General features: G+C 45.8%; 1 protein-coding gene across 3 annotated transcripts in view; it reads left to right on the forward strand.

Annotated features, from left to right (window-relative positions):
- The window catches only part of RAB37 (RAB37, member RAS oncogene family), an 87,489-nt gene extending 64,468 nt beyond the window's left edge, over positions 1-23,021 (forward strand). Inside the window, exons 1-9 of one of the 3 annotated variants that reach the window (XM_066615798.1) lie at positions 793-980; positions 6,451-6,561; positions 13,476-13,517; positions 13,739-13,805; positions 14,158-14,210; positions 15,623-15,688; positions 18,445-18,501; positions 19,300-19,376; positions 21,311-23,021. In XM_066615798.1, the coding sequence (XP_066471895.1) occupies positions 870-980; positions 6,451-6,561; positions 13,476-13,517; positions 13,739-13,805; positions 14,158-14,210; positions 15,623-15,688; positions 18,445-18,501; positions 19,300-19,376; positions 21,311-21,416 (690 nt within the window). In that variant the 5' untranslated portion in view covers positions 793-869 and the 3' untranslated portion in view covers positions 21,417-23,021. Of the gene's footprint in view, positions 1-792; positions 981-6,450; positions 6,562-13,475; positions 13,518-13,738; positions 13,806-14,157; positions 14,211-15,622; positions 15,689-18,444; positions 18,502-19,299; positions 19,377-21,310 lie in introns of those variants that run through there. The other 2 variants (XM_066615796.1, XM_066615799.1) reach the window with 2 other exon arrangements.
- The last annotated feature ends 2,464 nt before the right edge of the window (positions 23,022-25,485 follow it).

Below are 25,485 nucleotides of genomic sequence, written 5' to 3' on the forward strand. Positions count from 1 at the left end.
AAAGTGCAGCACGCTGCAGTGGGTGGGTGCGGTACAGGGCCCCCTTCACAAGAATGTACCCTCTGCCTCCCAGAATTTTAGCCAATATTGTGTTCCTCCTAGTCTTCTAAGAGCCCAATCCTATACATGTCTAGAAGCAAGTCCCATTATAGTCAATAGGGATTACTCCCAGGAAGGTGTATACACACTTTCCTTGGAGTAGGCCCCATTGAACATAATGGGACTTACTTCGGAGGAGACATGCCTACATTGTGCTCTTAGAGCCCAATCCTAGGCATGTTTACTCAGAAGGAAGTCCTAGTATAGTCAATGGGGCTTACTCCCAGGAAAGCGTGGACAGGATTGTAGCCTTACAGCCCAATCCTAGGCATGACTACTCAGAAGTCAGTCCCATTAGAGGCAATGGGGCTTCCTCCCAGGTAAGCGTGGATAGGATTGGGCTGTTAATCGGGAGTACTCTACTCCTAATTCATTGACAAGGCGTGCAATGATCGGGCGTGGAACTGGCTTCGAGGGCGCGCTTGGGAAGGGCGTGGGGCCAGCGAGCCGAGCCACGTGCCGGGCGGCGGGCTGTGCCTGCAGAAGTGCAGCGGGGCGCGTCTCGCCCCCCGGACTCCGGGCCCCCGCCGGCTGCGCGGAGGCGGGGTGGGCTTTGGACCCCGCGCACAGCCCGTGGAACTCGCTCGGCGGCGCGGTTGGGCGCCTTCCCGAGCGCAACGGCCTCGCCTGCAAGCCCGGGCCAGAGCGAGGGGCGGGTCTGCGGGCAGCAGCAGCAGCAGGAGGAGGAGCGGCGGCGGCGGCGGCGGCAGCGTGGCCGGAGCGATCCGACCTCTCCCGGGCAGTTCCTGCTCGCTCCCTGCCTGCCTGCCATGCTCAGCAACGGAGGAGGAGGAGGAGGCGGGGGGTGCGCCCCCCCTCCAGCGCGCAATGGGGCCGAGAGAGCCTCGTCTCTCGGCAAGAGTTACGATGTCTCCGGCAAGGTCTGAGCTCCCCCGCTTGGGCACTAGGGGGCGCGGCAGGGGCGAGGGCTGGGGTCGGGGTGAGGGGGGCGAGCAGCATCTCCTGGGTCTCTGCAGGCGAGGAGATTCCAGTTGCGAGGAGAGCGCCTCCCATGCGGGGGAGGCCTACTTTCAACTCTCTTAGAGCCCATGCATGTCTACTCAGAAGTAAGTCCCATTATAGTCAGTGGGGCTTACTCCCAGGAAAGTGGATAGGAATGTGACCTTAGAGCACAGTCCTATACTTGTGACTCAGAAGTCAGCCCTATTGTTTTCAATAGGGTTTACTCTCAGGAAAGTGTGCATAGGATTGCTGCCTTAGGGATCCCTCTTTTGCCAGCCCCACCACGCCCTCCATCTGGATCAAGTTTGGCTGGGCAAAGGCTGTTTCTCAAATGAAAAGTGCTGGGGCTCAAGCCCTTAGGAAATGATAAGTCCTTAAGACGTTTCTTGCTGCCTTTAAGAAACTATAGGAAAGCAGTCAGCACATGCTCAGATGCACTCTCCATCCTGTATTTCAAGGCTAAGCTGTGACATTGTAGGATGGATTGCCCCCTTTTTTCTCTGTCTGGGCTCCTGTGCCAAAGCTGCTTTTAGCAGCATGGAGATGTAGTTTCAGCAACCAGTTCACTTGCTGAATTCTGACAGGCCAGGCAATTGCAAAGGCATAGCAGAAAAGAGGCAAGTCCAGCTGGGTTCTGATTGACTGCGAGTCTTGGTGGGTTCTGTTTGCATTTAAGTCTTGCGTCTGGCTTTAGAGGTGTTTGCTATGGGGAGGGGGAACAGGATGGCCACAAGTTTTCTCCTTTCGAGAGAATGCTGGCTGGCATCCACTGGATCAAAGAAACAGCAGCCCAGCCTTCTGTTCATTAGCAGCAGCCGTTGCTATTGAAACCACAACAGGAGGAAGCAGCTAGAAGAGGATTTTGTGGGGAGGCTGATCATGAGCCGCAATGAGGAAGGCCATGGAGGTGGGGAGGAGAGTGTGACAGGGTGTGGGGTTAACGTTCTCTGATTCTGATCAAGCAGGCACTTCTCCAAACTGGGCTGGGAGCTCCAGGACTCCCACTACAGGAACACCATGAGTGATGAGAGCAAGAAAGAGGAGGGTAGACTCACTGTCAGTCAAGTTGCTGATGTGTGAATACCCAAAGAGAAAATAGTTAGGGGAACAGGCATCTTCTCTGAAGGGCAAGTTTGCCTTGTGCAGATCAGGAGCAGGAGCCTGTGGGAAACAAAAAGACACTAAACAGGGTGACATAACCAGGCAGTTATCAGAGTTGTAGGACCTTGGACAGGCCAGAGTGAACAGGCAAGCTTCATTACACACTTTGGTTTGTCAACATATATTTTACCCTCAGTGTGAAAAAGACCTCACAGTAGGAGAAGACAGCTCATTCAGTACCTCTCTTTAGTGCTGTGGTGAGCTGCAAACATCAGGCACAACTGGCTACATAGAGGTAGCTTAGAAGAGACGGGCTGAGACTTCCACCTCCCCTGCAATCAATGAACAGGGCAGATACGGGGCAGATGTTTTGTGGATTCTGTTCAGTTAGAGGTGCTTTCTGGAAAGGTTTGGGCCCAAGGAATCCACTAAGCTTTTATTCTGCAGTGCATCAGGTTTCTGGGCTGGAAAAGCCACTGGATCACTCAAGGCAACTGTGAACTGTAAGGAACTTCTTCCAAAGCTGGGTGATGCTCCTGCCATACTTCTGAGGCTGCCATGTTCATCTTGAGCAAGCAGATGTCCCAGAAGTTAACATAGCCCTTGCAAGCTCGAAGCACTTGTTACTTCTCACGTGGTCTCCGACAACACAGCTTGGTGCCAGCACTTTTATTTCAATGCTTCTGTTCACTGGAGCTGGATGTCATTGATATATGGTCAGAGTGCTGTGATCAGAACCTCCCAAGGTTTCCAACAGTTTCTTCTTTCTTTGCCCTTTTTCTAGCACATCCCTAAAGTGACCATAAATGCACCCAGTGGTTTGGGAATCACTAGATAAATACCTAAGAGGTTCCAATAGAACATATTACCAGGTGACACATGTCATGAGCAAACAATGTCTGATCGCTGACTCTTGTCTGCCTCTGTTGCAGTTGCCTCACCCATGTTGCCAGATAGCAGAGCAAACATGCAGCTCAGCATCCACTCCTCCTAAGCAAACAGACTTCTGCTTAGAAGTTCTGATTTTGCTGACACCCATAGATCATGTTTTAACACTGGGAAGGGGAAATTGTACTATTCATAGCCTTGTGGCATCATACTGAGGAAGTAGATTCTAGTTCACAGAAGGTTATGCTACAGTAAATGTGTTCTTCTTTAGGGTGTCACAGGATTCTTAGGTTCGAATCCTAACCAACTTTCCAGCACTGACATAGCTGTGCCAATGGGGCATGTGCTGCATCCTGCAGTTGCGTGGCAGTCACCAAGGCCTCTTCAAGGTAAGGGAATGTTTGATCCCTTACCTCAAAGATGCATTGCCCTTACCTTGGTGCTTGAAGGTTGGTTAGGATTGTGCCCTTAGTTGCTTTTGTGACATTCTGAAGATTAACTGTGGCATCAGTAGTTGTACCAAGGGCATAAGGAGTGCCAGCATGCCTCTCACTTTGAATGCTGGGTAAACCTGGCCTCCCCGGGGGATCTTGAGGAAGAGGCCAGATTTACCCATGGCTTAGACTTGCCACGGGTGGGGTGGTGGGAGCAGTCCACCCCCAGTACCAGTAGCACTAGGTAAGTGTCTGTGTAGCATACACATTTTTGAACTAGAACCCACTTCATTAGATGGGCTCTAATCCACAAAAGCTTCTGCTAAAATTAATCTAGTCTTTTGAATGTTCACAGGCACTGAGATGCTTTCAGATTCCTTTTTGGTTTTGCTCTTCCAGACTGTCAGGGTCCATTTTAGTTCTTCTCTTTTATCCTTTAAAAGAAGGGCAACCCCAGGTCCCTCAATAAAACCCAGCAGAGAAGAATGAGGAACACAGGGTTTATTAAAATTCATTAACAAATGAAAAGCATTAATATAGATTCAAATATGCAAATTGACTACAAATAAAAAGGAGGCCCCTAACCTGCAGGACTCCCCCCCCCCAGGCAAAACCCTTTTGTGAACTTGCTAAGAAAAAAAACAACTGCAAAGAAAAGATTTTTTAAAACCCTAATGTAGTCTAACCTTTTTTCTAGCTAGCCAGAGGTTTAATTTCTCAAATGCACAGTACCACATTGAGGCTACTTTCCTCCAAATCCCTTCCACCAAAGAGGAAAAAAGGTTCCTTTCTCTACAAGGTTTTATTTTCTACACCTGGGTCTCCAAACCCCGGCCCAGAGGCCAGATGCGGCCCACGGCGAGCTTCTATCCGGCCCGCAGCCAGCCTCTTGTCCCCTGAAAGCCTCTAGCCCACTTGGCTGAACTCATCTGGAACTATGCTCTAGTTGCGTCTGAAGGGTGTTCTAAGGGCCAGAGAGGTTGAATGAATGAGCCCATTAATTCATTTATTCACTCATCTAAGTTCCATCTCAAATTTATTTATATAAATTTTATATTTAAGTTTTTTTTCCGGCCCTCAACACCATGCCAGATGTTTGATGTGGCCCTCTGGCCAGATAGTTTGGAGACCTTTGTTCTGTACCAATAGACCCAACCCTTTTCACCTGGATCCTTTACACCTGAGGAGTCCCAACTAATTGAAGGAAAGCAAAGACCTATATGAAACAACAGTTTCATGACACAGACTAATAGAGCTACTCCTCTGGATTTTGTCATAATGAGAAATGTGGATTAGCAACTACTCACCAACCAAAAAAAGTGACACCCCCCCCAGCCATCTGTTCTGAGATAACAGCAGTCTCCTGTCTGTCACCAGTGATCAAACCCATCAGCCTCTTTCCCTTCCTGCAAACCAACAAATAGTGGGTTCCTGCAATCAATCAAAAGTGGGTTTTGTCAACAAGAAAAGAACATGTCCTAGAGCAGAGGAACAAGGCAGTGTACACAATAATAGATCCTGTGGTAAAACTGTCCCCAACATCACTTAGGCTACAGGGGTGGGATCACATGTTTGAATGCTCACCCATTAAAAAATACATTCTATAGATAAAAACAATCCTGGAATGAATGGGAAACCTTAGAAAGCTGAAGTGGTACAATTAAGGCCCAAATCCTAACCTACTTTCCAGCACGCACACAGCAGTGCCAATGGAACGTATGCTGCATCCTGCAGTTGGGGGGCACTCAAAGAGGTCTCCTGAAAGTAAGGAAATATTTGATTCCTTACCTAGGAGCTGCATTGCTCTTATGTCAGTGCTGGAAAGTGGGTTAGGATTGTACCCTAAATAGATGATCTGCTTTTGCGGTAGAGTAAACCACACGTTTAAGTCTAGCTCTTTGTTCACCATGTTGTTCACCAACACGTCAGGCACACTGTGACAACATTTTTAGACATATGTAAAATTTGGGAATGTGGCATAGCTACATGTCAGAGTTAATTGGTCAGCCAATATGCAGTTTAAAACAACACAGCAAGAGGGGTTTCATTATCTAATTTCGAGCAGTCTCCCCAAATTCAGCAGCTGACATTTCTCCAGAAGAGTAAATGGGAATTCACTGATATGCAAATGTATAGATGTGCTATTGAGGGTTAAAACTATGTATTGAGGGTAAAACTATGTATAAAAAATGTATAGATGCACTATTGAGGGTTAAAACTGCTCTCTGTCCCTGGTTACTCCCAGGGAATTTTGCTACTGAGAAGCAATGATTTCCCAGCTATTTCCATTATGTGTCTGACTGAGGAGACTTCTTATAACAAGATCTTAAAGAATGTTTAGAATACTGGTTCCCAACCTGTGGTCTGAAGACCACAAGTGGTCCGCGAGACCCTGAGAAGTGGTTTGCAAGGCCTCAGAAAAAAGTCAGCTTTGATCACTCCCAGTGTCTTGCTGTGCAAGTAATCTCCCATAGACCACTAAAGAGGGCAGAGAATGCACCTGCCACAGCCACAACCATTGAAGTGTCAGCTGGCTGTGGGCAGGCCATTCTCTGTCCTCTCTGATAGACTATCTCCACCAGAGAGGGTGGAGACCAGACTATCCACAGTCACATGCGGTCTACAACGATTCCAATTTTTGCCTCAGTGGTCTGCAGGGCCCTAAAAGTTGGGAACCACTGGTTTAAAAACAAGAGGAAAATGGCCCATTATATGCACACCAGTATCCAAATGATCAGCAAGGGAGTTGAGAGAGAAGAGGAAGTTGGTCCAACTGCAGAATGAGCAGAACAGCTTGTGCTGGGCTCCATGTGTGGCTGACATCTTTCTTCAGCGAGACTGCCTGGGCCTTAGTTCTTCCTCTTACCCCACTTTCCCATCAGAGTCACCGCTGGCTGCCCCAGTCCCACCAAAGGTCTGTGCTGTCCCTTGCACTATTAATGGGCTTTTGCACCCCATGTTGTAGGTGATGCTGCTTGGAGATTCAGGCGTGGGGAAAACCTGCTTCCTCATCCAGTTCAAAGATGGGGCCTTCCTCTCTGGGACCTTCATAGCCACTGTCGGCATAGACTTCCGGGTGAGAACATCACAGCTGTTGAGAACTAAAGGGAGATATTTTTACCATAGCACTTAGAGTAAATGCTCTCCAACCTCCAACACCAAGAGAAGTGCAGCACAAGCAAAGGGTAAAATAAGTGTCCCTTAGTCAGTGTCTGTGATTGCAGAAACTTATGAGCCAAAAAAAAAATTGGAATAGATAGTTCTTACAATGGAGACAGATAAATGATAGGGCAGTACAAAGATCCACATTGGTTCCAGTGGCAACTTCTCTTCTTTAACAAAAATCACCCCCTGGAGACCCAAGCCAGATTGGGACCACAGTGTGCAGGTGGGAGCTTAACCCTTATTCCCCACACCATTTTCCTGCCAAAAATCACCCTGAAGCTGTTCCTTGACCCCAAAGCCATTTATTGTAATGGCAGTTTATTGTAATGGCAGTAATGGATTACTGCATTGCATTAATGCATTGCATATTGTAATGCAATAATGGCATTTATTGTAATGGCAGTATACAGCCATTTCAAATAGTAAATTGTAGCTCAGGGGACAATTATGGCAGGAAAACAGTACAGGACTAAACCAGACTTCCTGAACCCAGAAGCCCTGAGCCAGATAAGCCCCACCCACAGTGGCAACACTAGGGTTTGTGCCACCCAGGACAAGAGACCGGCATGTCGCCCCCTTCATGGACATCCTCCCATGCAGTGGGCAAGGCGGTGGGTGTGGTGATGCACCATTGCACCACCCCTGTTGGTTTTTTGGCTATAACTTTTGATAGAATAGAGATATGTCAACAAGGGTTGTTTCATTACTTTCCTCATGAAATTGCACATTGAACGATATATAACATGATGGTATTATTCAAAAATACAAAGATTGTAAAAATTTTGGCTAGTAGTGGTGTCATCCCCTATGCGTGTCACCCAGTGCAACCCACACCCACTAGCAACACCATTGCAGCCCATTTGCAGTTACTTTTTATTATGAGAGAGAGATGCTGTAAGGCTTGAGCAACAACACATTTGACGTAAAACGTAGTCTGGTTCCAGGTCAGTCTGAACTATTGGAAATAATGTATGGTTGTGTTGGAGTACTGTGAAAAGCTGCCTGTTTCGAGCTATAGACTGGATTTCTGATGCATTAAGGTAGTTTCAACCACTGTGCGGCAGCACATTGGTGTGCTGTGAATAGTCCTCTGGCACGCAGCGGGAGTTTGGGGGAGCATCATTTATTAATAGGGCCTTTGGGGGATGTGAGCCCCCCACTGGCAGTACAGTGTGCCTTGTCAATTGTCAAAAAACTGATGGTGTGCCTTGACTATTTTAGCACCTTGTCAGTGTGCCATAAGATGAAACATGTTAAAAATTGCTGCATTAAGGCAACAGTGATAAGCAAGTGGATATGCTGAAGATTCAAGCTCAGTTGTTTGTTCAGTTACACAACAATGCATCCACTGTTGTGAACCGTCATCCCAAGCCTAAGTACAGGGTGTCCACAAAAACACTCCCTGATTTGCATGTTATACCTGTTTGAAATCAGGGAGTGTTTTTGTGGACACCCTGTATACTGTACTGACAATTAGGCATCCGGGAGATGGCAGTTCTTCTGTCCTCAGTGGGTGGCGTTGTCCTGAGTCCTTCTGTTTTGTGATCATTTTGAAGATATGCTGAGTGCTACTCCTGATCAGGCATGATTTAGATTTAGAATCATAGAGTTGGAGGGCTGTAACATAGAGCTGTAGGTCCAACCCCTTGCTCAAAGCAGGAAAGACCAGAGCTCAAGGCAGAGCTTGAGTGACCCCGACAAATGTTTGTCCAACCTCTGCTCAAATACCTCCAGGAAGGGAGAAACCATCCACCAACTGGTTGTATTGTCAAGTTCTTCTTAACAACTTTTTCCTAATATTCAACTGAAATGTACCCGCCTATAACTTAAGACCATTCAGACAAGTCTTTGCCCTCTTCTTTGTGTCTGCCCTTCAGGTGCAGAACGAGTTCTATCATGTTCCCTCTTTGTCATCTCTTCTTCTGCTTAATACTATACTGTATACCTAATTTCTTCAACTTTTTCACATACAACTCATTTTCCAGATTCCTGACCTTCGCTGTTGCCATCCTCTGAACCCATTCTAATTTGTCAGTGTCCTCCTTAAAGTACAGCATCCAGAACTGCTAACAGAACGCCATCAGAGTTCTGATTAATGCTGAATAAACTATAACATGGCTTGGACACTGTGGATCTTTTAAACGCAGGCTAAAATCGCACTAGCCTTTTCTACAGCTATATCATACCACTGACTCCTATTGAGATCATGATCAACTGGAATTCCAAGAACACGTTTGCATACAGTCCTGCCAAACCAGATATCCCCCATACTATATCTGTGAATTTAATTTTAATTTTTTGCCTAAATGCAAAACTTTGTGTTTGCTGAATGTCATTTTATTAGTTTCAGTCCTGTTTTCCGTTCTATCAAGGTAATTTTGAATCCTGATTCTCTGAGGTTAGCCTGATCCTCTGAGGTGTTACTGTATATTCCTTCCAGTTTTGTGTCATCTGCGCTGTAAATGATAAGGATTCCATCCAGCCTTTCGTCCCTAAGTCATTAATAAAAATGATGGAGAGCACCATGCTCAAGACAGAATCCTGCAGTGCCCTGTTTGAAACCTCCTTTGATTTCGATGAGAATCTGTTCTACGCTGTTTCAAACAGCAATGCTTGTTTTCAGTTTCTAAGGGCACAATCCAAAAGGTGTCTTGGGCTGATGCACGCCCCTTGCACCAGCCCGTCATCATCATGAAAGTGCCGTAAAGCACTTTCATGCTGACTTAAGAGGAGGAACGCTGGCACATAGACATGTGCCAGCCTCCGGAGGCTGAATCAGATCCCGCTGCACTGGCAGATGGGTAAGTATGTTCCAGCCTTTCCAGGCCGGTGCAGGAGTCTGGGAGGCATGGGGAGGGAAGCAGCAGGAGGCGCAGCTGGGACCTTGCAGTTATGCCGGAACCTGACCCTATTCCCGGTCAGCCCAGGCCAGCTCCGGGCTGCTCAGATCTGCACCACCTCTTTAGATGGCACAGATCTGACAAGACCCACTGGGGCTGCAGTGGCTCTCCCCAGGATAAGGAGAAGTGATTCTCCTTGCCTCCGGCCAAGCTGCTTGCAGCCCAAAACTTGCATTGGATGTGGGGCAGGCATGTTAGCCTCTCCATTCCAGCATATTGCGCTGCCCTTCTCATAAGGTTTAAAGCAAATTTAAATCTTTATTCGGGATCATTTTCTAAAGAGGACTTCCATTCAGGGTGCAGTAACTGACAGAATGGAGAAGGTATGGCCTAAACTAGTTTCCAGGGTCTACTACAAACCAGCTCTCTCTATTGACTATTTTCATACTGCTACACACCCTTCAGATCTGCCAAATGTCTTTGATGTGATAGTTACAATACTGTTAACCATTACATTTTTCCCAAGGTAGACAGTTATACAGCTGTACCACAGAATCTACCCATTTCTCACCAATCAGTTCCTAACAGTTGAAGAATATCAATAACTGTCCTCTTGCTATGGTTACTCTTGAAGTTTGAAGGAAACTGGAAAGCATGACAGGGATTACAGTAGATTAATGTATTTGTGTTCTCTTGTTCTTTAAACTAGCCAGAATTGCCTGCTGTAGAACATGGGATAGCTGGGTTATGACTAACTCCCTTGCCACTTTATAGCATGCCAACCTGCCAGTGGAGGCTGCAGTGCAAATTATGGGAGAGTGGGGAAGCAGACAACCTGCAGGAGATAAGTTTTAAAATATGTATTTTTTTGTAAGGGCAAAATTATTTTTTATTTATCCCCCCCCCCCCAACACACACCGGTAGGCTGCCTGATTGCCTGTCGGTTTTCTCAGACTCGCACCACCCATTTTGCTGGTCTAAGTCTGAGAAGATAAAAGGGGTGGGGAGGTTTCAAAAAGAGGGGATAGGATCCTGGCACAAGTCGCTGCCACAGGGAACCACCCCATCCTTTCCACTCCTCGCCCATGATGCGCCTCCACCACTAAGTTACCAGCGCTGACAGAGGCCTCAGGAGCCGGTGATGTGCACACCCTGCCGCTGCTTGTGTAGAGGCAGCCTGACAGCATGTGGAAGCACCTTTTGCTGCTGGAACACAAGTTCCAGGGTGATGAAAGGATTGAGTCCTACGACACGTGGTGGCGGCACCTGTGCTCCGTGGCAAGAGTGCCCAGGTGAGCAGTCAGCTCCATTGCATTACACCATAGCAAAGGCACTCACAAAGCCAATTGGGGCGAAGTACACGAAAACACCCTACTAAACAAATCAAGTATGATGTTAAGATCATCCACTGATAAGGGGCAACCTCCAAGCCAATCAAAATAATTCTAGTATCTCTTTCCTGGTAAGAAGGCAGGACCTGAACACCAACAAGGTGTTTCTTTGCTCACAAACCGTTGCAGCTTTTGCCTCCTTTCATTCTTCCCTCCATGCTGCCTCTGCCTTGCTCCTCTTCCTTCTCCCCTCTGCATTGCTACCAGGGTCCTCTAGGGACAAATGTGTTAGAAACAAATTGAAAAGGGACTACAATAATAATATGAATATGAAGAATGAGACATTGAAATAGTCATGGTTCAAAATCATGCTTTGACTCTAAGGTTTCTCCTTCTTCTCTGGTGGTATCTCTCTGCTTGAGATCAATAAAGGTAAATTATATCTGTCATTGGTATAACATGTCAGACCCAGTAAAACCCCAGTAAAATCGGGATACCTTGAGAGAGGTGTTAGCCAGTATAAGGGAGAGTGTAAAGCTGAATTGAGCAGAGCAAACAAAATTAGAGGGGTTAAAAAAAAATTTTTACAGCAGTCTGGTGCGTGTGGGTTTTTATAGTCTTCTCCAAGGGAGTGGCCTAAAAGAGGATTTTCCAATTAAAATAGGAAATAAGGAAATAGGAAACAAGGGGGTGGCCTAAAAGAGGATTTTTCCAATTATTTTGGCACTTTCTTGGGAATAACTGGAATTATCATAGAGTTCTGGTTCTTCAGAGCTCCTGCTCCAGCAGCAGCAGGGAGAACCTAATAAAAGAAGGGTCTTCTGGGTTGAGGGGGTCTCTCTCTAGTTCTTGTTTGAGATCATGGTGGAGTGTGTCTCATTCTTAATACTACAGTAGTTGCTTTTCTTCTTAATTAGTTCTTCCTTAGAAATATTAATTTCCTATGACGGTTGAGATGTAGTCATATGTGGTGGCAGATATTTAGAAATTCCATTGATCAGTGTTTCTCAAACTGTGGGTCGGGACCCACTAGGTGGGTCATGAACCAATTTCAGGTGGGTCCCCATTCATTTCAATATTTTATTTTGAATCAATTAGACTTGATACTACCATGGGATGTGACTGCATTTGGGGAAATGTTACAGACCTATACTTTGAACAAGCTACTATGTACAGGTCCAACCTTGTTATACACGGATTTTTTATACAAGAATTTGACTCAACACAAATGGCCACTGCAAATGAGAAGGAATGTGCTGATCCCTGGAGAAAGAGAAAAATGCATCCCTTTAAAATCAGTTTAAAAAACTGAACAGTCCTTTAACAATAGCCTCCTTAATGAGAGAGAGAGGGCAGCTGGCTGACAATCCATCAATCCTTCTCTCTCCAGGCAACCCCTGCCTTTGCCTGAGCACATGAAAGAAAGGTGATCGCTTTGCATTGATGAAGGGAGGGACTGAGAGATGCACCTTTGTAAGCGCTTGGAGGAGGACTGATTGATGGATTGTCTTCTTAATGACTCTTATCTTACAGCACAAAGGTCAGCAAGGCTGTTTTTAAATCACTGGAGCAAAGAAACTTTGTTTTTTAAGCTGATTTGCTATAGTGCTTTTTTTACCATCCACGTGAGTGCTTGGAACAGAACCCACGCAAATAATGAGGCTCAACCTGTATATTCTTTTAACAATGATAGTCAGTGGGACTTACTCCTGGGTAAGTGTGGGTAGGATTGCAGCCTAGGATTGTTAAAAATTTTCTTGCTTGATGATGTCACTTCTAGTCATGACATCACTTCTGATGGGTCCTGATAGATTCTCATTCTAAAAAGTGGGTCCCAGTGCTAAACGTGTGAGAACCACTGTCATTGATAATCAGTTTACTGTAACTGAGGGCAAACAGCAACTCTTAGAACTGGTTTCCTTTTTTCCAGCAGCTCTGTCTGCTGGCTAGAAATCCTAGTTTCCCTGTATCATTGTGAGTCATTGCTCAAAAGTAATCACAGGAAGGTTAATATGTCTGGTACAAAGTACTGTATTAACTTTCACTCAAAGCAAGACGCCTTCATGTACAACCCATGCCAAAAGACAGGATGAGGTACAGATTGTACCAACTCCTCATGTTATTTTCTGCAAGAGACTTCATGGGAAATCCTGGGGAAAACAGGCTTAGAATCCATGGAAAACAAGGCACTATGTCCTGAATCAAAGCTCCTTTTTCTGCATGCCTATAGGTTGTCATCCCCCCCCACCTCCTATCCACTTTAGGGCATGTCTACCCTACAACCTAAACTGATATATGGTTTTTTTTATCATCAAAGAAGTCAAAGAACTGCTCACTTTTTTAAGTGAGCTGAGAATCTGTAAGAGAGAATTCTATAAATCATCCGTTTCTAGGATTCACAAGGGGTGGGGAACGTGATGGCAGATAAAAATGTCTCTCTATTACCTTTTAACCAATGGTACGGAACTACTGATAGGTCCACTGATTTTAAAACTGTGAGCTGAAGGACTGCATCTGCCAGCATCTCCTCCGGTGATCATTAGATGCTGCTGTGAAGGCTCTTGTATCAAAAGGGAAACCCAGAGTTAACTTTCCAGAGCTTGTTGTTATTCTGCTTCAAATACCAGTATTTTTTTTTTTATTTTCTCTTGCAGAATAAAGTAGTGACAGTGGATGGTGTGAAAGTGAAACTGCAGGTAGGCTGGATGAACCTGTGCTAAACTGACTTCTATAAACGCCTCATCTAAATAGTGCATTTTTGCTCTATTTGTGCAAGGCCCTACTAGACCTGTTCCTGGAAAGAGCTGCCCATTTTGTTTTATTTATTTCATTTAACTGGCCTTTGCTTAGCATCTATAAACAGAAGAGAATTTTTTAAAAGCCTTTCTCTTGCTTGATGTATTTTGACTCATTGCAGATCTGGGACACTGCAGGCCAGGAGCGGTTCCGGAGCGTGACCCATGCTTACTACCGAGACGCTCAGGGTAGGTCTTCCAAAGGAGTGCCTGGCCTCACCCCAGGTTGTGTCAGAGCTGGATCTCTGAGTGGAGTGGCCCTTCAGTGCTAGTATTCAGTGAAACATTGAGAGGCCCGAGGCTGGTGGTGGAGCACATGCTTTGCATGTGGAAGATCCCATATCTAATCCTGGCATCATTAGTTAAAAGGATCATGTTGCAAGGTTAGGAATGATCTTTCTCTGAGAAGATGGAGGGCTGCTACCTGTCAGAGTGGGTGACACTGGGCTAGACCAGTAGTGTGATTTGGTACCAGGTGGCAGCATATGGCTAAAATCATTGGATAATTTTAGGAAAATATGTTTCTCTTTTTGCCTTCCAGCACTCCTTCTCCTTTACGATATCACCAGCAAAATGTCCTTTGACAATATTCGGGTAGGTATTTAACATCTGCAATCTGACCTTGTTATCTTGTTACATAGACCACAAAATGGTCATATAGAAGCCAGGGCTGAGACTTTCTCCTGCCCTGGGTCCTGCATTTATCAACACAGGCGTGATAAGAACTTGGGGTTGTTAACTGACCAGACAACAAACAGCCTGGGCTATTCCTGTCCCTAACAACGGGCAGCCCAGTCTTATCTTTCCCTAGCGCCCAGGACTACAGGGGTGCCAAAATGGTGACCATTGTATCCTATGGGGTCAGGAAAGCAGTGCCAGGTCTCCTCACGGAAAGGGAACAAATTTTCACTTGTAACACCCAGGCAGCCCCAATGGGTCTCCTCAGTTATGTGCCCGCTATTGATCAGGCACAGAACTAAGGAAACCCATGTCAGGTTCCCCAGCCCCAAGAAGGGGGGTTAGGATATGCTGGAGCGTACCATTGTCTCTGTCCTCTCCCCTGCCCAATTCTTTCCCCTTCCCACTGTCCCTCCCATCCCGAAAAGCCCTGCCACTGACTGCTGGTCATACTCACCATCAGGAGCTCTTGGTGTCCATCTTCAGTGGTATGTTGTTAGCACCAATGCAGCCCATAAGATTGGGCCCTTAATAAGATGTAGAAGTCAACAGAAGAAGCTTTTCACAGCAAATAGGTGAAATCAAGCTGCTGCTAAAGTCGCAGCTACAGGGGCCAGCTGAAAAGTTGGCCACCCTGAAAGAACTTAGTGGAAAAAATATTTGTAGTAAACTTGCATATCGCTACCTCTACTAGGAGTAACCAGTTCCCCTTATTCTGATGACACCAATGTGCATAGCACTATACAAAGTATAAAAGGACAATCTCTGTCCAGGGAGCATATGGTCTAAAATGTGACATGGGCAAGACCACAGTGGATAGGGACGAGAATAGAATCAGAGGTAAACAGATGAAGAATACATGTTAATTTCAGTTACACATACTTAGGTTTAGGTACAGTCGGAGCAAAAGGGGCATCAATAAGACTCGATCCTGTAAGGTTGGGCTTGTAATATAAGACAATATGGTACAGCTTTGACTTGAGTGTATTGGTGGTTGGAGGAGGGGGTGCCATGAAGAACCACCTCATATTATGTGCCTCCAAGTAGAGACATTTGATAATATAATATAGCATTGTCACATGCTGGTGCTCCATATGTTTATTTAGCTATCACATTTCTCTCCCACCTATCTCATCCGAGGGGACCCAAAGTGGGTTTGACATCTGCTTGTTGCATAGAGTCTCCACACCAGGACCAAGCAAACTTTAGGAGCCCAGATAACTCAGTGCTTGGTTCTTTTTAGTTTTTCTAGCCTCATTATTGCATATAACACTATGCTTTGTTTTGCACACCATTGTAAACCATGTCTCTCTCTCTCTCTCTCTCAGGCTTGGCTCACGGAAATACATGAATATGCCCAAAAGGATGTGGTCATTATGTTGCTAGGCAATAAGGTGCCCGTCATTTCCTGACAGACGATACAGGCCTGTGCTCCCTTGCAAACACTTCACCTTGGTCTTGACTCTGAGTTGTCTCCTCACAAGTTTGAATCAGTTATTGTTGAGCCCTTGCACAATTCTCTGCTGTGCTCAGCATGTAAGGGAAATTCTGTTCACAGGGAAACACCATCCTGGACAAAGGGATCAAAGCACTATGCTTCTCACATGACTGCTTTGGAGAAACACTCTCCATTGATAGTAGTGTATATCTTTAAGGGATTCAAGAAGGCCCTCATTCCTGCATAAAACCCTCTGAGCCTTTCTGGCTCCATGCACTCTTCCCCACAGTTTCAATGGCTTACATGTGATTGGCAATGCTCATGGCATGTGTTTTGTGCCTAAAAGATTAGTCCTGTGGCATAAAGAGTAATAAATATATTTCTTTATCTGCCATTTCTTCGCCACTCAAGGAAGTGGCTAACATGGTCTCTTTGAGCAAGGGATGCCAGAGTTGAGGAGTTGCTCTGGAGAAGATCTGATCATGCCTCCCCACTCTCTAGAGGTGGAGGGTTAAGACAAACAACAAGACCTGTTGATCTCCATATGCAGACAAGTTCCTATGAGTGGAGACTGTGGTGTAAACATTTGTGGATTAGATCAGATTCACAAAGTGGTCTCCTGAATTAGCAGGTAAAAATACACATTGGCAGAAAGCAAAAAGTCATTTGGAGACACTGGGATCTATAGGCCATGAAATGCTAAGTCTGTGACATTTCTGTGCAGAGCCCCAAAGTATACAAGATAAGATGGAGAGAAGCTAGCTAAGGATTGTGTTTTGAGCAAAGATTTAGGGCCCAATCATATCCAATTTTCAAGCTCTGGGGTAGCAACAATGCAGCCTCCTGGTAAGAGATCACATGTTCCCATACATTGAGAAGGCCCCAGTGACTGCCCCACCACCACAGGACGCAATGCACACCCCACTGGCACGACTGCTCCAGCACTGGAAAATTGGATAGGATTGGGCCATCAGATGGCTCCAGGAATAGCTTCTTTTTGCATTGAGCAGGGACAAGATCTGCAGATCCTTGGAAATACCACCCCAGTAATGATATTTGACTAACTCCAAAGTGACCTAACTAAATTATTTGGATTTTGTTTTGTCAATGTTACGGGGCAGTTTTGCATGTATTTCAAAGAAGTCATGCAAATGCAGTTGCCACCTTTTGTTCTCTTGAAAGCAGTGACAGCTCCCATTTGGAGGTGTGACACTATAGTTTCATGGAACAGTTTACAGTTTCAAGGGCCACTTGTTTTGGCATAACGAGAGATTAATGCACTTGTATGTATTTATTGAATTTTTTTAAAGTCTACTTTCCACCTACAGATGCCCAAAATAATATATCATAACAGTTAAAAATTGCTTTAAAATGTAATTACAAATTTAAATACAGTAAAATTGCCAACAGATCAAACAACCCAATCTTGTAGGCCTGCAGCGTTATTGAAATTCACGTTCAGGTGGTGCGGCATACTTTACAGCTGTCACAAAATGTGATGCACCATACTGCACAGCCCGACAGGTACTGCAAACAATGAGTGACAGCAGGCAGGCAACAGTAGGCTCCGCAGAAGACCCAGCACTGGTATGTTGGCACTGGAAGTAGTGGTGGGCAGAATGGGGTGGGGGTGGTTAGCAGCAGCTGCAGCTCACTGATATCCTATTGCCCTTGATCCACATACAGAGGTCCAAATTGCTGGTGCAAGTCCAAGCAGATCCATCAGGGCAGTGGAGGCTTACTCCAAAGCAAGGGAACAAATGTTCCTTTACCTTGAGACTTCTGTGACTGTCTTCTCCTTCACAGTGCATCACATGCTCCAATAGCGTGGCTGCATCCGCAGGCTTGGGCTGAAATGAATTAATTAAGTTGACAGATAATTATTAAGCCTCTTGTTATTGGCTAGAATTGAGCTGATTTGAAATCGCCGATATTTTAACAGGAAATTGTACTAGATGCAGAGAGTATGGAAGGCTATATTATGAGATCAGTGCATGCAGCTAGGTCGAGAGAAGAGCAACAAAAATGTGTTTATGAAAGAGTGGAATATATTTTTTTACTTATTGGAAGCTTAAAGAAGCTTGGGATTTTTTTTTAAAGAGATGTTCATGAGACATCTTGGCACAAAAACCACTATGTTTTTAACATTCTATCAAAAGAATGCAAGGGGCATGCTCTTGGATCCTTACTGCCTGACACCAGCCAGCAGAGGGCAACCAGGATCTGAGATTTCACCCAAAGATCCAGCTATTGCACTGAGGTTCCCTGAGAAGACTAAAGATCTGTGAAAATGTAGTCTCTGAAAACAGTTTATTATTTTTTAACTAATCAGGATGCTGGGCCTGAGAGCTTCCTTCCTGGGAACTTCCCAAGAGTGGCCTCTGACTAGAGATGGAGGGTCAAATCCTATCCAACTTTCAAGCGCTGATGCAGCCATGCCAACAAGGCATGCGCCGCATACTGCAATGGGGAGGTAGTCACAAAGACCTCCTCAAGGTAAGGGAACATTTGTTCCCTCATGACAGGGCTGCATTGTGGCTACATTGGTGCTGGAAAGTTGGATAGGATTGGGCCCTGCAGACGGTCTGATCTGTGAGAGACTCTTCATTTTTATCAACATGGATGTATGGAGATGGCATATGCTAAATGAGCATGTCCTTACCCTGCCCCCTCCCATTTTCTCTCCTTTATCTTTTCACTTTTTGTTTGTAGGCTGATGTGAGCAGTGAGAGAGTGATAAGAACAGAAGATGGGGCATCACTAGCCAGGGTGAGTGAATATGAAGCTTCCTTAAACCAAGTCAGAGCACTGCATCCATCAAGCTCACTGTTGGCTACACCAACTGGCAGCAGTTCTGGGTTTCAGAGCGGGGTCTTTCAGATGCCAAGGATTCACTAGGGACCTCTTGCATGCAAAGCAAGTGCCCTACCACTACCCTATGAATGAATGCATGAAGCCATTGGTCCCCCCATAACAGAGACTGGACAACACGCTGAACTGCCATCTTTAGCCAGACATGATCATTTTCTTTGCCCTTAAGGTGATGGCTGATGTTTTCTTCAGCACTAGTCCCACCACTAGTGTCAATAGCATCCAAAGTGTTGACTGGTTCTGTTCCCAGTGTGCCCTACCTCTGCCCTGTGGTGGAAGCTGGAGCATTTATCTGGTGCTTGTGTAGCTTTTTGTAGAGGGGGCATAGAGGGGTAGTGTTTTAGAGGTAGACTGTACTGGCTGGCAAATCACAGGGCTGCTGTCTAGACAGCTGCTGCTCATTTTACATATTGTACTTTCTTTGTACTCGGAGTCCTGCCCCTTTAAGCTGGTTGCCAGGATCAGGGGATTGGGCTGCTGTTATGTGGAGGGAAGGTTGGTTGGTTTCTTAACACATGCATTGATACTGCACCTCCTAATCTCCATTATTAATGGGCAAATGGAAAAATGACATACTTTAAAAAATGCTCCCACTCAGTAAATGAAAAAAGAAAGGTTGAGAATGAAAGATAAAATCCATAAGGAGGTGTACTGTGGCAAGATCTAACCAGTGTTTCTGCTGGATTTTCTTCCCAGGAATATGGAGTGCCTTTCATGGAGACCAGTGCTAAGACTGGTATGAATGTGGAACTGGCATTTCTGGCCATTGCAAAGTGAGTAAGCAGACAGTAATCAATTTGCCTCCTTGCCTTGCTATTATGATTTGTAGCATTAGGACAGGTTGGGCCATCTGGCTCTCAGCGAATCAAATTCTTTCATGAGACATGCCCACTTGCCAGGTTGACATAGCACTATTTCTGTGGCCCAGAGAATTCCAGTCATGGGACCATCACTGCAGTAGTGAGCTACTACCTTAAACCAGTGGATGACTTGCAATTGGCCATGTTTTATGAGGTCAAGTAAGACGCAAACTTGCTTCTGAAATATAGCATACTTTCAGAAGCACTCACAAATTTGTAACTATTCTGTTCCCCCTTAAATTGTCTGAACTAAAAAGTTCCAATCATTTTAGCCTTTTCATGTAGGAAAGGTGCTTGACCCCCCCCCCAGCCTCATCTGTTTTAGTTGTTCTCTTGTCACACAAATTCTTACCATAGCCATTTTGATGTGGGACATCCAGAATAGGACACAGTACTGTATCCAATATTTTATACAATACACATACTTTAAATGTGCTCACATTATCAATTTATAGCAATTTATAAATGGCAAGGTAATGTTCACGGTTTGTTTTCAGTGCAATCCCTTTCATAATATCGCTAACACTGAATTTGCCCCTTTCACTTTCATAGCTTGCTGAATTGATGTCGGAGCTTTCTGCTATAGCCCAAATAATCCTTTTGTTGGTTATCACAGATTGTTTTGATCCCATGAGTTAGGATTTTTTTGTTCCTGTACATTTGACTTTATACCTACTGATACAGGTTAGGTACACCTTATCTGGAATTCCGAAATATGGAATATTCCAAAAATTTTTAGCACCAACATGACTTTTTTCACCTTTTTGCCTAAAGAAATAAAATCACAAACATTGTTGTGTGGACAGAATTATTAAAAATACTGCATAAAATTACCTTCTGGCTATGTGTATAAGGAGTAAATGAAATGTAAATGAATTTTGTGTTTAGACTTGGGTCCCATTTCTAGGATCTCATTATGTGTATGCAGGTATTCCAAAATATGGAAAACTTCAAAATCCAAAACACCTCTGGTCCCAATCACTCTGTACCAAAACTCATCTTCTATTTTGTTGCCCAGTCATCCAATTTGAGGACCTCTTTCTGGCACTCTTCACAGTCTGCCATTTGTAAGAGACTGGAATAAATTACTTTCAAGGGTATAGCTAGCAAAGTAGGTAGCAGTAACTATCACAGTTTCTTGGGGGGGGGGATGGTTTAAGCTTGTTGTCATTGTGACAGGGATGATTTATGCTCTGCAACATGGCAAAGCTGAATTCTGGTCTCCACAATCCAAGCTGTGCCTTTCTTTTGATAGGAAGAGAAGGAGGGAGGCATTATCCGATCATTCTTCAGAAACTACAACTTAGAGCGCAATCCTAACTTGTGCTGGAACAGGCAGGCCAGTGTGCCAGCCTGTTCAAGTTTCAGGCAGTCAGAGGCTCGGCTTGGGCAAGAGGAAATGCTTCCCCTTACCCTGGAGAGAGCCACTGCAGTCCAAATGGCGCTACTCAGATCTGCGCCACCTTTGGAGGTGGTGCAAATCCAAATAGCCCAGGACTGCCCTGGGCAGCCCGGGAATGGGGTCAGGATTCAGCATGACTGCCAGGTCCTGGCCCTGCTTCCCACCTTCAGGAATGCCCGCCACCTGCCATCCCCCCCCCAAACCCTCCCTCCCACCTCCCCCCCCCCCATGCCTGTGTCAGCCTGGAAAGGCCAGTGCAAACTTACCCTGCCGTGGCTGGATCCACCATGGGAGGCAGACACAAGTCTCTAGCGCCAAGCTGCAGCTGTGTCGTCATGTAAGTGCTTTACAGCACTTTCATGACAACATTGGGCCTGCACAGGGGACTTGCGTCAGCCCAACTCAACCTTAGCCCTTAGTGACATTTTCAGTCCTGTACTTTCAGGGAGCTCAAGCAGCGAGCTGTCGAGCAGCCGGAGGAGCCCAGGTTCCAGATCCATGACTATATAGAGTCACAGAAGAAGAGGACTAGCTGCTGTGCCTTCCTTTGAGGGATGAGGATGCAAGGGCAGCCTGGAGGACCTGGTGCCAAGAAAAGAGGTCAAGAAGCAGACTGGCACAGTGGGGCAACAGAAAGGAGACTGTTTTGGGGAGCCTCTCCAAGGACAATACTTTTTTAGAGGATATTGTTCATAGATTATAAAGAAGAAATAGGTCATGCCTGGCCTTGGTGCGAGAACATTGGGTGTGTGCATGCACTTCTGTAGAGATAGGGGTGTGCGTGTGTATGTGTGTGTAAGGTGTTGTTATAAAGGCCAAATTCAAGTTCAAAATTGACCACCTTACGCTTAAAAAGGGAGGTGGTCAGGGTTTGTAGAGTATTTCCCATGATTAGGAGGGGAAGTATTGGCTTTTACAGAACAAAGCAATTTCCCTTTCTCTACCAGTCTAGCAGTGTCCTGTGCCATCTACATAGACATGGTCTGTCTGGGATGGCTATATAACCCACCTCCCCAAGGCAACTAAGACTGGGCTAGGTTGGCCTCAGCTGCAAAAGCAGGGCCTGCGTGAAAGACTGTGTCCTGTGGCAAAATCCATAGGCATCTTTTATAAGAAGTTTGGCCTTTCACCAGGCCAAAGGGTTAATTTAATAACAGTAACATGATTGGGGGGGGGGAACAATAACCTTTTTGCTTGCCCCCAAAAATGATGCTTTATGTGATAAATGAAACTAGCAGGAATATACAGTAAAGAAAAAGTAGACACATTTCCTTTTGGCCTTTGGCGCTTTCCTGCTTCCCACACCCAAAGATCCTGTAACCAGGGCTGCCTTCCTTCTCCTCCCTTCCTCCCTCTGCCCCAAGGAAAGGACCAGGAGATCCAAGTATTATTCCTAGTGCCTGTTGCATCAGGAGAATGCTGCTGACAATAGTGAGTGTGGAGGGAGATAAGTGTATATTTTTCTGACTATAAAAAAAGTTTTAGAAAGTTGGTTCTTTTATTATTTATGTCAAACCAAATACTTCTGGGAAGTGAAAGCCTAGTATACTCCTGGGTGGAAAACCAAATTGGTCCAGGTTATCCCATATCTCCAGTCAGTGAGGACACCCCCTGTCCAGATGCACACTGGTATCTGGGCTTGTGTACTTTGGGGAGGACTGGTGTATGGTGAATGCTTGCCCCTTCTTGAACTTTTCCAGTCTTTCTTACATGGGTTGGAGAAGAAGCAAACGGCCCTTCACTGTAGCACCATCCAAGCAGCAAGAATAAGCCCTGGAACATTTTATTTGGACTGGAGCTCTATCTATCCACATAAGCACCTTATATGAATACAAATCATTCCATGAGATTTATTTGCAGGGGTAAAATAATATCTCCCATTGGCGTGACGCAGTAGTTCTTGGGGGGATTGTGTCGCTGTCTGTCCTTCAGATAAGAACAAGACTGCTTCAGTGTCACTATTTCCTTGGTGACCAGCATAGGTAGCAAATCCATTAGAAGCAACAGGAGCAAGTACAGAGGCTGTTGTGCTCATTTGAAATCTGATCTGCTTCATGTTTGAAGGAAATCCCACTGAATTCCATAGGACATACTCCTCAATAAATGTCTTGCAGACTTATAGAGCAATCCAAATTTGCCCCTTGCACTGGCTGCGGAGTGTTGCGAACGAGCCATAAAGTATGTTCCTGGCTACTCGAGAGCTGGCTAAGCCAGTGCCGGATCATGCCCTGAAGAGGGTGAGTTTGTGCTGGCCAAGGGATGGGTGGACTAGGAGGCAAATTGGGCCTGAGAGGTAAGGCCTGGGGTGGGACCAGCCGAGGCAGCTTAGGCCAAATCCCATCTCTGGCCCAAGTGGCATTACATGGGCCACTTGGATTTGCGTCCACAAAATTACGGGCACAGATCAGAGTAGTCCCATAGGGGTGACTGGCATATGACACTGTGTAAGGGGAAAAAAAATCTTATTCCAAATTGCGCACCGGCCCACTCTCTTGCGCTGAATGCCATGTGAATGTCACACATTCTCTCTCGTGTTTTCATTTGTTATACGTTACAGCTTAGCTGTCTTCTTGTTACACATGTTACAGTTGTATTTCTCTACCTCACCTTGCTGGAAATTCGTAGCTGGTGATGTGCATTTGTACTGATGTGGCACAAGTTGTGCAAACTTGATATTCACTCAGCCCAAAAGACACTTCCATCATAAAGCACATACAATATTACAGTACAAACCTCTTTTGCATCTCTACATTGTGTAAAGAACTCATGTGCGAGGACACATTGTTTGCTGCAGTCACCCTTACCAAAGTCCTGCCTTTTGGTCTCTGAATTCAGAGAGGTAGAGGTCATCCTTGCTGATCACCCCACAGGCAATGCATTCATGAGTTGACTTGTTTTATTTTCCTTTGGCTCATCTCAAAGAAAATACTGATTGCTGAAGACAATGTAGCTTCTGGTGTGGGCAAAAATAGTCCAAGGCCAGCCTTATATACTGGGCTAATTTGAATGATACTTTCACCTCAGTCCTACTGGGGTCTTGCACTGCTGGAACTAGTATTCCAGAAGCGCAAGGTCCTTTACACTGGCACAAAGGCCAGCCCGCTGACATACACTGCTGGGCTGCTGCCATAAATGGCAAGAGGTGTGGTGCATGCAGCAGGGGCCCTGGGAGGTTCTGCAGGCACTTGCAAGTTGGCAGTGGGGATAGGATTAATGGGCTGTTTTAGGGGAGGAACTGAGGGGCATGTTAGAGGAGGAAGGGGGTGGATCTGGTAGCAGTCACACACCAGATTTTATCCCTTGTTTTTCTGCCCGCCCTACCCCCTGACCTCAGACTTGTGCCAGACTGGCATATGTCTGAGAAGACCAATCACCTCCCAGGGAATAAGTAAACATATTTTTACTTCCCTCCTGCAGTCTATCTGATTGCCCCCTCCAACCATAGCATACAGTGCGGCCTCCACTGGCACAGCTGCATACTATAATATGCTGGGGATTTGGATTGGCCAATAAATCAGCTAACCTGGCCCTTTGTGATTAAGGACATTAATGCACCGTGAACATGCAGGCCCTGAGGCCCCATAGGCCAGAACAGATAAGCCTGCAAACTGGGAATTCACTGCTGCTGCCCCTATGCTGTTGGGACAATGAGGTATTCCCGGGTCTAGGAGTCCTGGCAAAGGCCCAAACTCAACACCCTTTGGAGCCCTGAACACCAGTTCAGCCTTTAATTAAGGAGTGTGGCTGACAAAATGGACTTTGCACTGAAATGCTTTCAAGTAATAAAAGCTGTAAATATGTCAGGGAAAAAAGCACAAACTTCACCATAGAGGCACTGGAAAGAGAGGAGAGTTAAGGTTGCTCTGGCTTGGCCCCTTTTTGTCCACTACAGAATTTGCAATCTCAGTTTACAATGCCTGCAACAGGGTAGTGTCTGCTTAGCTGTGTGTACGTCGATCAGAGCTTATCAGGGCTGTGCAACTTGTGAACCACCAAGCCAAATTCAGCCCACCAACCATATGGTGTGGCCTGCCAAGCACTTGACCAAGACAGGCAGCAAAACCCAGAGACTTGTCAATCTTCTGCTGAGCCGCAAATACATGGCTGCTGGGCTGTGCTTGGCTTGACAGGCAACAGCGGACCTTCCATTGATTCAAAGGGGCAAATGCCCCAGGCGAAGAGTCTGCGTGCCTTTAGGAAGGCAGAAGCCTCACACAGTTTAAGAGATCAGGGAAACTTTAGTAGGCTTTCCCAGTGTGTCCTGGAGTCGCGTGAGGCTCTGTGCGCTCCAGTTAAATGGGGGGGAGCCATTCATACAGGGGGGGCACCATTATGGACCTTTGCCCCTGCGGCACCTCCAGGGGAGGTCCACTACTGTTGACAGGTCAGAAGTTGTGTGGCCTGATTTTTACACACTACCAAAAAGGCACCTCCATGAGAGTGCACATGCTACAACAAACCTCTTTCCAGTTAAACTGATGAGGGAACCAGATCTGAGAAAGACTCATATCTAAGACAGCCTCAGATTTTAGAAAACCACTGCTAGTTGGAGGAGACAGTACTGGCTGGATGAACCAATGGTCTGACATCAAATTTGTATCTTCAAAATACAGTGGTACC

This window comes from Tiliqua scincoides, chromosome 2, assembly GCF_035046505.1.
Source record: "Tiliqua scincoides isolate rTilSci1 chromosome 2, rTilSci1.hap2, whole genome shotgun sequence".
NCBI lineage: Eukaryota > Metazoa > Chordata > Lepidosauria > Squamata > Scincidae > Tiliqua > Tiliqua scincoides.